The 16,024-nt window shown below is 40.3% G+C and overlaps 1 protein-coding gene across 1 annotated transcript in view; it reads right to left on the bottom strand.

The window, feature by feature from the left end:
• The window catches only part of KIF18A (kinesin family member 18A), a 107,386-nt gene that overhangs the window by 48,148 nt on the left and 43,214 nt on the right, over window positions 1-16,024 (bottom strand). Inside the window, exon 10 of the mRNA XM_048854028.2 lies at window positions 8,150-8,312. Within this exon, the coding sequence (XP_048709985.2) occupies window positions 8,150-8,312 (163 nt within the window). The remainder of the gene's footprint in view (window positions 1-8,149; window positions 8,313-16,024) is intronic.

The raw sequence follows: 16,024 nt of genomic DNA, 5'->3' as shown, positions 1-16,024 counted from the left end.
CTTACAAAAATTGCATGTTTTAAAAAATTATTTAAAAGCCATAATGGTCAAACTATAGAATAGACAAGTTACACATACTTATATTATTCTTACAGGTAGCACTGTCTAGTTACTAGTAAACAAAGAATGAAGAAAAGAGCCAGGAATTCTTGAGTTCTAATCCTTGCTCCCCTAATGACAGCATGACTACATGTAGGGCTTGTCTTCACTACGAGCTAAATCAGCGCTACTGCAATTGATGCAGAGGCATCAATTTAGCAGGTCTGGTGAAAATGCAATAAGTCAATGAGAGAGCGCTCTCCCATTGACTTCAGTACTCCATCTCCCTGAGAGGTGGAAACTAAGTGGGCGGGAAAGCATCTACCACCGACACAGCACGGTGTAGACACCGCTGTAAATCGATCTAAGCTACGTCAACTTAAATTACATAACTTAATGAGTGTAACTTAGATCGACTTACCTCGTTAGTCGAGACAAGGCTGTAGATATATAAGAAAGGAGCAGAAGGACAAAACCAAGAAAGTTTCAACTCTAATTCCTCAAAGACTATCACTATTCTAAAAGTGGTGGAGGGGAGTGACCCATATGGTCACCAATGGTCACAGGGGACTGAAAACTAGGGTAAAAGGAATGGAGGTGGATCCTCTTCTTACCCACGTCTTCCCAAGTTTGAGTCTCCTGTGCTCTGAACTCAGTAAGGGTATGTTTGACAAGTGACACAGACGAGGGAAGAGCTGGTATGTAGGTAGAAGCAACAAGTGGCTTAGACCAAGCCATTCCAGCCTTTGGAGGCCTGTGTTACATTGTGACATAGTCCCTTGAGATTAGAGGGAACATCCCACATACAATAGTGGGGAAGTAGCACAAAAGTCTGTGGAGAGGACCAGCTACTGCATAATGATTTGGACAAACTGGAGAAATGGTCAGAAATAAATAGGATGAAATTCAATAAGAACAAATCCAAAGTACTCCACTTAGGAAGGAACAATCAACTAGAAATGACTACCCAGGAAGGAGCACTGCAGAAAGGGATCCGGGGGTCATAGTGGATGACAAGCTGAATACGAGTCAACAGTGTAACACTGTTGCAAAAAAAGGTAGGGCTGTCAAGTGATTAAAAAAATTTATCGCGATTAATCGTGCTCTTAAACAATAAAATACCATTTATTTAAATATTTGTGGATGTTTTTTACATTTTCAATATATTGATTTCAATTACAACACAGTATACAAAGTGTCCAATGCCTCACTTTATATTTATTTTGAATACAGATAGTTGCACTGTAAAAAACACGAACCACCAAAAAAGAAAATCAACCTTCTGCTGTAGACATCCGACTCAGATGACGAAAATGAACATGTGTCGGTCCGCTCTGCTTTGGATTGTTATCGAGCAGAACCCATCATCAACATGGATGCATGTCCTCTGGAATGGTGGTTGAGGCATAGAGGGACATATGAATCTTTAGTGCATCTGGCACGTAAATATCTTGTGATGCCGGCTACAAAAGTACTATGCAAATGCCTGTTCTCATTTCCAGGTGATATTGTAAACAAGAAGTGGGCAGCATTATCTCCTACAAACTGTAACCAAACTTGTTTGTCTGTGTGCTTGGTTGAACAAGAAGTAGGACTGAGCTGACTTGTAGGCTCTAAAGTTTTACATTGTTTTTGAGTGCAGTTATGTAACCAAAACACAAAACAAACAAACAAGCAAGCAAGCAAAAAACAAACTACATTTGTAAGTTACACTTTCATGATAAAGAGTTTGCACTACAGTACTTGTATGAGGTGAATTGAAAAATACTATTTCTTTTATCATTTTTACAGTGTAAATATTTGTAATCAAAAATAATATAAAGTGAGCACTGTACACTTTGTATTCCGTGTTGTAGCAGAAGTCAATATATTTGAAAAAGTAGAAAAACATCCAAAAATATTTAATAAATTTCCATTGGTATTCTATTGTTTAATAGTGCGATTAATCACAATTTTTTTGAGTTAATCGTGTGAGTTAACTGTGATTAATCGATAGCCCTAAAAAAAAAAAAAAAAAAAGCAAATGTCATTCTGGGATGTATTAGCAAGACACAAGTAGTAATTCTTCTTCTCTACTCTATGCTGGTAAGGTCTCAACTGGAGTACTGTGCCTAGTCCTGGGCTCCACATTTCAACAAAGATGTGGACAAATTGGAGAAAGTCCAGAGGAGAGCAACAAAAATGATTCAAGGTCTAGAAAACATGACCTATGAGGGAAGATTGAAAAACATGAGTTTGATTAGTCAGGAGAAGAGAAGATGGAGAGGGGACATAACAGTTTTCAAGTACATAAAAGGTTGTTACAAGTAGGAGGGAGAAAAAGTGTTCTCCTTAAGTTCTGAGGATAGGACAAGAAGCAATGGGCTTAAGTTGCAGCAAGGGCGGTTTAGGTTGGACATTAGGAAAAAACTTCCTATCTGTAAGGAAGCACTGAAATAAATTGCCTACGGAGGTTGTGAAATCTCCATCACAGGAGGTTTTTAAGAGCAGATTAGACAACCATGCGTCAGGGATGGTCTAGATCAGGGGTTGCCAACCAGAGCCTGAGAAGGAGCCAGAATTTACCAATGTACGTTGCCAAAGAGTCACAGTAATACGTTAGCAGCCCCCACCATCAGCTCCCACCCACCCCCGCTCCCAGGGCCTCCTGCCCACCAGCAGCCCCTCTGATCAGAGCGTCTCCCTTCCTCCCCGCACCTCCCAATCAGCTGTTTTGTGGCATGCAGGAGTCTCAGTGGTAGGGGAGCGAGAGCATGGCAGGCTCAGGGGAGAGAAAAGGTGGAGTGGGGGCAGGGCCAGGGGTTGAGCAGTGAGCACCCCCCAGCACATTGGAAAGTCAGCGCCTGTAGCTCCAGCCCCAGAGTCGGTGCCTATACAAGGAGCCGCATATTAAGTTCTGAAGAGCCTCATGTGGCTCCGGAGTCACAGGTTGTCCACCCCGGTCTAGATAATACTTAGTCTTGCCTTGAGTGTAAGGGACTGAACTAGAGGATCTCTCAAGGTCCTTTCCAGTCCTATGATTCAATAAGGAGAGGACTATCAAGCAGCAGCAGCAAATGAGGCCCAGAGCAGAGCTGAGGCCCAGACTTGAAGGTATTAGTTATGGAGGCTGAAGACTGGGGCTTTAAGGGGCAGTATGCATGAGCCAAACAAAGAGGCAGCCCCATGTAAAGTGAACATGGCAAAAGGTCAGTAGTAGCCCAAGATTGGTTCATAGAATGCAGTACTCAGGACCCCAAACAAATTAACAACCCCAAACAAATTAACATTGATTTCACAAATGCTAGTTAAGGTAATCTTCATTCTCTGTTTTCACTTTCTCATTCTCTCAGCAATTCTTCTTTTGGACTGAGACTTTCCATGTTTTCAGCCCACAGTTTGGTTCCTACCTCCTGCCAGGATGGGGTCTACCTGAGCCTAGCATGGAGGTAGGGAAGGTTTGCATGGCACTCAACACTGCACAAACTCAGCAGCTGGATACAACAACAAAGAGAAAACATAAAACAAATTTGTCATAAATGAAAAAAGTCCTTTAAAAATAAGTGATTAAAAAAAAAAAAAAAAAAAAAACCTTTGTTAACACAGAGTTAAGGTTGCCTGGTGCTACCTCATGCCCATCTAGAAGAGAGAGTCCTCAAATTTGTGAAAACCAGGAAATACAGAATTAAGGTAAATGCCCACACAATCTTAATTCTGCTCCCCCTGAAGCTGGCAATAGGCATTGGAATTATCTTCATGCACTCCAGCTGCATGCACTATGTTAGGTGTAGCTGTTTTGAAGAGTGAAGGAATAAATTGGAGCAGCTTGAATGAGCTGTGATTTTGATCTGAGCAGGTCTGGGTCTGAGTGCACCCCAGGTGTGTAAGCAAAGGAAAGAGGTACATATGTAGCTTGAGGGTCCAGTCTACATCTGACCTGTGTTATACTGGAGATCAGATGATCATAATAATCCCTTCTGGCCATGGAATATATGGATCATCTCAGTGCAGAAATGTAAGACTGTGTCAGTAGCAGGGCACTGGGGCCTTCTTGCCATTGGTACTGTCAGCAGTGGGGTGGAATATGAGAGCAGTCTCTGGATTTAATGATGGGCAGAGGAAATATAGGTTTAGGTGGTATCTTGTGTTCAAGTGTGAAAGGGTAGTAAGAGAGTATGAAATAGTTGTTAAATTTTCCAAGTGTGGTATTCTGTCATGGGAGTAAGCTCTCTGTTTGAGCACAAGGCAAGTTCAGCTAGCACTTGTCTATTACACATAGTTCCACTCCGCCTTTACATTGTGTTATGGGCATATTGGGGCATCGCTCAAAGAGGGCAGAGTTAAGGCTGTCTGGGTGTTTTACCGTAACTCTGTATTTTCTGGTTTACAGAAGTTTGAGTTTTACTGAACTTGATATTCTGGAAGAGCAAGAACTATCACCAAGCAACCTTAACTCTGCATTAATAAAAGTTTTTGCTATTTAAATTTCTTAGTTTTTTTTAAAGAGAAATGCTTGTTGGTAGGAGTTAATGGTCATTTAGGCAAGCGTAATTCTCACCTACGTTTGCAGATGATATGTTACTGTGGCTAGGTTAATCATTAAAAGACATTGTTTTATGTGGTGCTTTTCATCAGTAGATCTCAAAGACCTTTACATCATTTTCCCCATTTTAGAGATGGGAAACTGAAGCACAGAGCAGTGAAATGATGTGCCCATAGTCATCCAGCAAGCCGATGACAGAGCTAGGAATAGTCCCAGTCCAACAGTCTTTCCTCTAGGTCACACAGTTGCTATGTGATTCCTTGGTGCTCTTCACAACTCCAGTGTATTTGCTATAGTGGAATGGGGATAATGGTCTTACTTTGAAATGTTTGCAGTGTGTAGTTGTTAACAGGGCTGGTGAGAGAAATCCCATGCAAGGTCTATGTTTCAAAACCTTGTCACTTTTCTGACATGATTGTTACCGAAATTTTGAGAGAGTAAGAGAGAGTGGTGTGACTATGTGCTTCTTCACCGTAACATGTAGCCCCTGCCACCAACATTTCCAGTTCTCCCTTCCCAGCCCATTAAGCCATTACTTGGCACTGCAGCAGTCATTAACATTTAAGTTGTTCCTTACTGTCTCCTGCCTTATGCTGCTGAATACATATATCACAGGTAGTTACTGGCAGGCTGCATGCTACCTTGGTTATGTAGCCTTAGCTGCACACCAAGCTGTACCACTCTCTCCCACTATCCATCCCCAGCTGCAACTTCTGGCCTTGTTTCCTCAGGTATGCCCCGGTCCACCCCAGTCCCCACACAGCGGTGATGTGTACCTTAACTATTCATTTTCTGGATTTCAGATATTTAAATTTGTGTTACCCCAACCCCTGATCCCAACTCACATGCAAGGGCAGGGAGTGGGGTTCAGGTACCCAAAGAGCAGCAGATCCTAGGACACACATCAGGCAGGGAGAGGGGCTCAGACTCTTGAAGAGGGGTAGGGCTTGCCCAGATTCCCAGGGGGAATTCAGGGTTGACAACCCCACGACCCCCTTCTTTCTCTTACTCCTCACATTCCCCAACTCCTCCTTCCTTCCCCTTACCTGAACCCTCAACTCCTCTTCTATCCCCTACCACCCATTCCCATAAAATACTCCGATCCCTCACTGCAGACCCAAATTTCTTCCCCATTGCCACTTACTCTCGGACCCCCAATCTCCCCTCCGTGTGAGCATTCGCATGTTTAATTTATTTTCTTTTAAAAAACAGTTTCAGCACCTTCTGAATATTCTGCTGCATCAGATGATGTTTAAAAAAAAACTACAAAACTTAACAGAGGTAGATTTTCCTCAAATGTTTACAGTTCATTCGCAGATTTCTTCGCAAGGTAGGTTGCAAACTTTTATGTTACCAGAATCTGAACTTCTCGCATTTGGATAATTAACCCTATCCTACACTAACCCAGGAGGCAAAGCCAACTTCAAGACAATCCATGCAAGTATGCAACTTTAGAAAACTTAGATCAGGTATACACTCAAAAGTTAAATCTACTCAGCTATATCACTCAAGGGTGTGAAGAATTTATACCTCTGAGTGACGTAGTTAAGCTGGCCCAGCTCTTGGCATAGCCAGTGCTAGGTTGACGGAAGGTTAATCCACCTCTTGGGGAATTTGATTAACTAAACCAATGGGAGAACCCGTCCCGTCGCTGTAGTGAGTATCTACATAGAAGTGCTACATCAGCGCAGCCCTGTGAACTGCTCCATTCATATCAGTGGGGGTTCCCTGCCTCCCTCCTCTGAAAAGCATACCCATTCTCAGCTCCTCACCTCAGTTGCAGCAGTCTCAGTGCATGCGCTCACATACCTATTCTAAGCTCCTCACCTAGAGGGGTAGGGCTTCTTTATATACAGGCTCACAAGGGGTGGGGGTAGGGAATGTGAGTCCCTGGTGTAATGACTGACCCCTAGTTTGATCTCTCTGAGTGAAAGAAAAACAATGCCAGAACGTGCCAGCTTTTTTCCCCCCTCAGGGATTGTATCTTGGGATCCCCTTGGTCAAGTGGCACCATATTTGGATCACTGACTATACCCCATGCAGCACATCAAATTTCAAGGCAATCTGATTGACTGTATAGCTCATAGAGCACTCAACTGAGCTTCAAACACAAAGCTAGTCTTAACCTTAACTATAGCAGAACTATTGCTCTGTTAAAATGGAAAAACATATTATAATCGCTTCATTGTAATAGGTGTTGGAGAAATTATGATACAGGATAAAAATAATGTTTTACAGTAGTACTTCAGAATTCCATTCACTGCAGATTGTGACATGAAAAACTTCTGGAATATGTCAGTCACTCAAAACACCATTTGTGACAAGCACAAGATTTCTGAAACAGCAGCGCATTTCTGACCTTGCCATTATTCATAACAAATTTAAACCTCCAAGTGAATCACTGCACACACTGGAAACCTGAAATTGTTGCCAGTTAAGTTAAATTTTGCTATAACAATTGATTAAAGAGAGGAAAAATTAAATCTATATTTTACAGCTGTAACTTTTTATTCAGAAACTAAATTAAGATTGGAATGTTTTCAGGCTTTACTGACTACTCTTGGATCCTCTGTAAGAAGATTAGGACACCAACCTCTGAACAACAGCAATCATTTGAAATACAGGCCAAGGGATTTTGAACTGCAAGGCCATTGATGGAACTGTTTTAAAAAATAGTAGTTTTCCTCTGTCAACGCTGCAGAAAATTTGGATTGCTTTAAGTTTGGCATGGAGCTTGACAATGCTTGTTGCCAGTACAGTGCTACAAATGGACTTCTCAGATGACAGTGCCCTAAGTAGCTATGCCAGGTGTGCTGCTATGTTGGTAAGTTTGTTGTTGCACAAAAGCAGCATGGATATGTTCAGTCTGGTCAGATCTCAAATTAGCAACTGTGAATCACATTTAAATTGAAATATGAGAGATTTTTGTGTTTAACCGCAACATAAGTGTCAATACGTTCCTTTACTGTGTGAAAACATAGTGTACCTCACAACAACACTACATTTTCTGTATTAATGTCAACTGTTAAAATGTTATCTGATTGTCAATACAGCGTATGCTGCACTGTTTTGTCAAAGCCGTACACATGAACTTATGAAAAGCAATGCAATTTGCATTTCAACAATGTTAAGCATATGTTTATTGGGAATTACAATTGAATTATACACAGCTTGCAGAACAGGCACAGGTAACAAGCCACAGTTAAAATAAATCATATGGAAGAAAGGAAGTCTAGAACCCTTTTACTTTATATTAAAATAAAATTATACAATTTTTGCACTAAAAGCAGATAGTCTTAATATCCTATGGTCCTGACTAAAGTAACACATTTGAAAGAATTCAAGTGAGATAGGAGCCTAAGTTTAATTTAGGCAAGTAACTTAGATGCCTAAGTGCTATTGATCTTTAGTGAGACTTGGGTTCTTAAGGGTCTACATCATTTTTGAAAATGGAATTCAGAAGCTGAAGACACTTGAACATTTAAATACAAAAGGTTAGATAGCTGAACCGGATTAAAGATAAAAATTTCAAAACAGAGGTTCCAGACACTAACATGGCAAAATGAAGTGGTACAAAAAACCACTCACCTTTTCTACTCTCTCTTCAGAGCACATCAACTCAATTTGTTCATGGAATTGTTTCTGGTAATATGTTTTCAAAATGTTCTCTTTAAACCGCATTTCCAGCTTGAGGTATTCCTTTCTGATTTCCTCCCGTTTTATAAACAAACTTTTTAGAATTTCTCGAAATCTACCAGAAATAAGGGACAAGTTAAAAAAAAAACTGATTACACATGTAGTCCTTTCATGATGCCTGGTTTACTGTGATACAACAGAAGCAAACAAAATTCCAATTCTGAGCTAAAAAAATGGATATGGAAAAATAAGGAATCAAAATTAGTAAGTGACCTCAAGAAAAGTTATATTCCTATTTATCTTTCCCAAAATAGTAGTACAAAGAGCAAAGATTCTATACTGCAAATTAAGATCCATACAAAACAAGAGCACACACTCAAGTTTCAAAAGGGGATTAAACTATCCTTGTTTAGTTTAGGAAGTCATTAAAAGGGTACATTTGTTTCCCTCTTCCCCCAAACAGCCACCAACACCACTACAGAAGTACTTCATTTTCAATAGGAGTTTAAACTATGTACAACTCTGATATAAATATGAGACAACTGACACCCAAGTGCAGAGAATCTAAATTCCAAAGATTTAAATCTTCTCTGGTTTCTTCCTCTCCCCGCAGCTCTCAAGGTTTCAAGCTGTCATTTTAAAATAAAATGCCTTGCTCTTTGATTTGTGAAGCTGATATTTGGATTCAAACAGATACCAGCCAGACTCTCCTCACACAATGAGCTGTGCTCTAGTATTGCAGAAGGCTTCCCATTTCCTTCTTTACTCAGCACCAGGTACCAGTTTATTCAATAGCTAAGGTGATTGCTTCCGTGAGCACATAATGCCTCCTACAAATATTGCAAAAGGACCCCCTCACCCTTTGCAAATGAAGCCCCACCCACTGTAGGTGTCCCTCTCAACTGTTTAATTCCCTGCAAGATCTCATGCATGCTTTGCAATTGCCTGCAGCTAGTGGACAGTGAAACCATACTCAAATGCAGTGAAGGTTTAGGTCCTAATACCTGTGAGGCTGAGGATGGAAAACTAGGGATGGAAGGATGTTTGGGAGAAGGGATCCAATTCTGGGGAAACCTTGATCTCTGGGTAGATCCAGGACCTACTTAGCCTTAGTCCATCACTGTAAACCATTATGTAAATACATTATGAGTCTGCAAACACTAAAAAATGGTACTGTTGTACTATTACTCTTAACGGGGTGGGATATTTACTCTGGAGTCTAATTATTACCATGTCCTTGCTAACATCGTTAACAGATGATAATCATATATATAAAGCTTATTAATTCAACTAGTATATCTATATCTCTGTCTGTCATGTTATCCTATTCATTTGAGAGAACCATAGGAATAGGCTTATAATTTTTGAACATGCAGATATTCCAGATATGAAGTGCCAGCTGTGTTTAGAAATATATAAGGTAAAAGTGACATCTACAGAACTAGCTACAAAAAAAAACACAAACAAACAAAAAAAAAACCCACCACGTGTGGGATTCCTGTGGTGTGGCTGGCTGGATTTTTTTGTTTTCCAATAAAATGTGTTCTATCATCAGCAGTTCCTTTTCATAACCTAAGAATGTTTAAAAAATGCTCATGTCTTATTCTAGTATTTTATAACCCTAACCAGACCAAATAGAATTAAAGTAAGAACTCCTCTCCACACTGGCAGATATTCAACTACTTTGGCCAAAATTTTCCAGAGATGATGATTATTTCTGGATAGTAAGGTATATGTAAAATACATAATTATTTAGTTTAGAGACAAACAAAAACTTAACAAACATAGAATAAATCTCAAAGAAATAAAGCATTCCATTGCAGAGGATCAGAGCAGAGGGGCACACAACTCAGAGATGGAACCATTTAACTCAGTTGTCCAGTCAAGTATTTTCTAATTCAGAGGTGGTCAAACTATGGCCTGTGGGCCGCATCCAGCCCATGGGATCCTCCTGCTCAGCCCCTGAGCTCCAGGCCTGGGAGGCTAGTCCCCGGCCCCTCCCCTGTAGCCTCAGCGTGCCATGCCACCGTTGCAACGCTCTGGGTGACCGGGCAGCGCAGTTGCAGAGCCACGGCCTGACCTGGTGCTCTGGGCAGTGCGGCTGTAGCGCCGCCAGCCACCGGTGCTCCAGGCAGAGTGGTAAGGGGGCTGGGGGGTTGGATAGAGGACAGGGGAGTTCGGGGGTGTGGTTAGGGGTCAGGGGGGTCAGAGGGTGGGGAACGGGGGGGCAGCAGGGGGCAGTCAGGGGTATTTGCACTCTACTAGAATAAAGGTGAAAAATCACAATAAGTGATAGTGATTATAAAAGACTTGGGGCCTAAGCTTATAAAACAGTAACATTAAAAAAAAAAAATGTGTATGTCACTAAGGAGCCAGTCTCTTTTCAAAATTTTAATTTTATTGCAGAGTTCAGTGCTCACTGTCAGGCGTATTTAACTGGAACTAGTCACAGTAGTAAGCAGTCTGTTCAGGAGCTTTTCTAGGATTATGTCCCAAAGGTTTGTTGTTGTTTCTTTTAAAAAACCATAACAAATTTGAGGAATAAACAACATATATTTTAGGAGTATTTATTAAAAAAGGATAACTTTAATTTTGTTAGCTTAATGATAAGGTAACATCTAGAAGTTTGGAGTAACTGAGTGACTACAAAAATCACCATCATCAGGCTCTACAATAGCTTCAGACAGTGGCCAGATGTTTTAGAGGGGATGAACAGAATGGGGCAATTTCAAATGATCCATCCTGTCATCCAGTGTCAGCTTCTGCAAGTTGGAGGTTTAGTGACACTGGAGCATGGGTTTGCTTCCTTGACCATCTTGGCTAGTAGCCATTATGGATTGATCCTCCATGAATGTATCTAATTCTTTTTTGAACTCGGTTATACTTTTGGTCTTCAGAACATCCCACAGCAACAAGTTCCACAGGTTGACTTCCTCTTGTTTGTTTTAAACCTGCTGCCTATTAATTTCATTGGGTAGCCCATGGTTCTTGTGTTAGGGGAAGAGGCACAAAGCAAACAGAATCTTACTTTGTACTCGTGACTTGTCCTCATTTAATCTTGAGAGATTAATATTATGCAAGTACTGTAATTTAGAGACATAAGTATCCAATTCTGCCTCTAGAGTTTTCCAGCTGAAAGAACAGCAAGGGCCAATTGGAGTAACCCCAGCTGGATAATTCTCAGAAACCTCATTGTGATGGGGTTCTAAAGGGATAGAGCCAAGAAAAAAAAAATGCAGACATTTCTAACCATAGTCTTTTCCTCCCTTGCAGAAGAGGCTGACCTAGGAAAATAGTCCAGACCTTTGGGATAACAATTTTTTGATGTTCATTTATTTATTCTCTCTCCTGGGCATACCACATCAAAAAAGAAGAAATAATAGAACAAGGGTGGCCAAACGTACTGATTCTCCGAGCTGCAGATGACTATCTTCAGAAATTTGAGAGCCGGGGCACAACTGCTGGGGCTCCAGCCCCACTACTGCTGAAGCCCTGAGCTCCAGCAGGTGTGCCCGAGACACTCTTCTCTACTGGGCATAAGCCCTTACCCCACCACCCCACTGCAAGGCAGCGGTCCTGAGCTATTCTTCCCTCCCCAGTCTGGTAGGTGGAGAATGGGGAGTGGCATGGGGGGGTTCTGTGAGCCACACTTTAACGGTAAAAGAGCTGCAGTTTGGCCACTACTGTAATAGAACATCACTGAGAGAAACAAAACACCCTCCCTAAAAACAAAATAATTCAATGAAAACTGTGAAAGTTACAGAAACTAAGAAAGCTACAAATATACACAAAGTCCAAGTGCTTGCCTCTGAAACCTGGGCCTATACAGTACCTATTATGCAAAAAGAACACTGTCAGGAAAATATTTGGCAGTAGCAACAACTAAGATAGGGTATGCAGATTCTATACAGTCTGACTACCTGCAAAAATAACTTCATTAAGTGGCTGTACTGAAAGCTAACAAATTAACTGAGAGTGGAATACTCTTCCTCTCCTCAGAATGGCTGTCAGCAGCAGTGCAGGCTGGATGGCACCAGAGGCTGGATGGCAAGCAGGAACAGAAGCAGCAGAAGCTAAGGCTATTATTTTAGCCAGAGTTTCACATAACACCGCCTCCTCAGCTCTCGTCCCCTAACATCCCTACTCTACTTGCGCTACATTGAGGATATCTTCATCATCTCGACCCATGGGACGGAGGCCCTTGAGGAATTCCACCAGGATTTCAACAATTTCCACCCCACCATCAACCTCAGCCTGAACCAGTCCACACAAGAGATACACTTCCTAGACACTACAGTGCTAATAAGCGATGGTCACATAAACGCCACCCTATACCGGAAACCGCTATACTTACCTACATGCCTCCAGCTTTCATCCAGACCACATCACACGATCCACTGTCTATAGCCAAGCTCTAAGATACAACCGCATTTGCTCCAATCCCTCAGACAGAGACAAACACCTACAGGATCTCTATTAAGTGTTCTTAAAACTACAATATCCACCTAATGAAGTTAAGAAACAGATTGACAGAGCCAGACGGGTACTCAGAAGTCATCTACTACAGGACAGGCCCAACAAAGAAAGTAACAGAACGCCACTAGCCATCACCTTCAGCCCCCAACTAAAACCTCTCCAGTGCATCATCAAGGATCTACAACCTATCCTGAAGGATGATCCCTTACTCTCTCAGACCTTGGGAGACAGGCCAGTCCTCACTTACAGACAGCCCCCCAACCTGAAGCAAATACTCACCAGCAACTACCCACCACACAACAAAAACACTAACCCAGGAACCAAACCCTGCAACAAACCCCGGTGCCAACTCTGTCTGCATATTCAAGGGACACCATCATGGGACTGAACCACATCAGCCACACCATCAGGGGCTTGTTCATCGCACATCTACCAATGTGATATATGCCATTGTGCGCCAACAGTGCCCCTCTGCCATGTACATTGGCCAAACAGGCCAGTCTCTATGCAAAAGAATAAATGGACACAAATCTGACATCAGGAATTACAACATTAAAAAACCAGTAGGAGAACACTTTAACCTCCCTGTTCACTCAATAACAGGCTTAAAAGTGGCAATTCTTCAATTAAAAATCTTCAAAAACAGACTCCAATGTGAAACTGCAGAACTGGAATTAATTTGCAAACTGGACACCATCAAATTAAGCCTGAATAAAGACTGGGAGTGGATGAGTCATTACAAAAACCTAATTTTACCATACTAATTTTCCCCTACTGTTATTCACACCTTCTTGTCAACTGTTTGAAATGGGCCACCCTCATTACCACTTCAAAAGTGATTTTTCTTCCCTTGGTATTCTACTGTTAATTGAATTGTCTCGTTAGACTGACCCTCCCACATGGTAAGGCAACTCCCATCTTTTCATGTATTGTGTATAAATATACCTGCTACTGTATTTTCCACTCCATGCATCTGATGAATTGGTTTCTAGCCCACGAAAGCTTATGCCTAAATAAATTTGTTAGTCTCTGAGGTGCCCACAAGGACTCTTCGTTGTTTTTGGTAACACAAATAATCAAACAATGAAGTTTGATATCTTAGCACATGTTCCCAGCTTCTACAATATAAACAGAGCCTTACAAAATTATTAGTACAAAGAAAAAAAAATAGACCACTTCATGTAAAATACTAGTTTGTCCAGAAATTTACACCACATTCCAGTCTTTTAAATAACTAGATCTTGACCAGTTTCTTTGTATTTTTGATAGAATCTCAATAATTGTTACTGTATGTTACTGTATAAGAAATTTAACATTTCATAGCTCTATTAGGTCATTTAGAGCAGCTTCCTACTAGGGCAGGATTGTAGTACATTTTTGGAGATTTTTACCTAGCCCAGTTGCCAAAATCCCATGGAATGGGCTTCAACTACTTCCCCTGGAAGACTATGCAACACCCTAATAGATTTGTCAGGAAACTTTTCCTGACACTGTGCCTAAGTTTTCCATTTCCCAATTTCATTCTATTGCTCCTAGCTCAACACAAAACTGTACCATCCCAAATAATTCCACTCTGTTCTTGGTGTTTACAAATGTCTGATGTTCCCACACACTATGTCTTGCTAAGTTAGCCAAACTGTCAATGTATGGATATTTAGTTATTTATGTTTTTCTTTTTGAGTCCATTTCTCTAGCTTGTGGATTGTTTGCGTTACTCCTCTCTGAATTCTCAGCAGTCTCAATATTTTTCCTGATAAAATGGTGCCCAGAACTGAGTAATCCTCTCCCTACTCCATGAATCCTCTGTATGGTGCTCAGAATTACATTAGCAAAAATGACCAGTGCATCACCTTGCAAACACCATCTAATTTGTTATCCACTATGAGACTTAGGTATGCTTCAGCATTACTCCAGGATAGTTTTCCGTCTATTGACCAGTGTTTTCAGACCTTTATCCTCCCATTTTATAGGGACCTTTGTGAAATCTTAAAGTGATTAGGCAAAATTGACACATGGCTTAGAATCACTTTACAGCAGGAATAAAGTCAATATATATATCTGACTCAACCAAAGATAGGGAAAGCAATCTTATAAAATCAGCATAACATTACAGGATTAGTGAAACTGCATTTTGTGAAGTTTTAGTTTCACCATACACACCATAATCAAGTACTTTAATTAAAACATTTAGATTCAAGGGGTCTATTTTTATGCATTCCAAGTATATTTGTGAGATTTTCCCAATATATTTGTCTTTCAATATTAGGGAAGAACTCCATTACACTATATGAATCCTTGGCTAGGAAAAAAAAATTGTGTATTAGTGTCCTGCTTTTAACAGGATGACAGTATCTAGCCCAAGATATATCAGTAGTTAAAAAGATAAATTACCTGACAGTTTATCGAACTTCAGTAGCTCCAACATACATAAATCACAGATAATGCAAACTGAACAAATTGTTTAAAAAAAAAAAAGATTGCATACAAGATAAACATTTTAAAATAAATGCTCAATGGTGAAGTTCAGATTTTTGTAAAGCTCAGTGCTGAACGGTAAACAAACACTGCTGACCAGAGTAAATAGCCACACTTTTGTCAAACTGATAAATATTTAATAGGAAAATATCTACAGATCTCAGAACTTCGCCATTCCCCCCCCCAAAATGCTGATGTACATGAACTGAGTGGGTACCTTGACTTCCACAGAACTCTTATAGTGTTTTACCCAATAATTTAGCTAGATAGTTAAAGCATCAAATGCTTAAATCTTCTGTTTTCCTTTTAAAAAGAGACAATCAGTCGTCAAGATTTTTTCAGAAAACTTTTTATTTTTCAAATTATCTGAATGCATTTCATGTTCCATTAGAAACATGGATGAGAAACCGGGTAAAATCAATTTGTGCTTTTCTATTTGGCCACTAATCAGTAAGCAGACCAATGTCCTTTTTAGGATTCCAGGAGTGTAGTGTTTTGGGGTTTTTTTTTTTTTTTTTTGGTTATTGTTTAGCCACACAATTTAAGAAGGATTTTCAGTTAATATGTCACACTTTTTTATCTTTTACACACTTTACAAGTATTTCTTAATTTATACAACGTCTCAGTCAAGTATCTCCATTTTACAGGCTTATTAAAAGGTTCAACTATCTGCTTTTTTTTGCTGTATAGTGTGCATGGTTTCTGAACCTTTAAATAGAAAGCTCAATATAATGAAAATTTATACCCTGTTGGTACTTGCTTTTGCTGAAGCACTAACTCCAGTCTAGCAGTTAAACTTTTTTTTTTTTAAAACAGGAAAAACTAGATTGTTCCTTTACAGTAGTGTTTTTGCAATCAGAATATTATAAATGGAAG

This window comes from Caretta caretta, chromosome 6 (genome assembly GCF_965140235.1).
Source record: "Caretta caretta isolate rCarCar2 chromosome 6, rCarCar1.hap1, whole genome shotgun sequence".
Lineage (NCBI taxonomy): Eukaryota > Metazoa > Chordata > Testudines > Cheloniidae > Caretta > Caretta caretta.
Note: the sequence above shows the minus strand (reverse complement) of the source record. Positions and strands in the feature narration are given on the sequence as shown.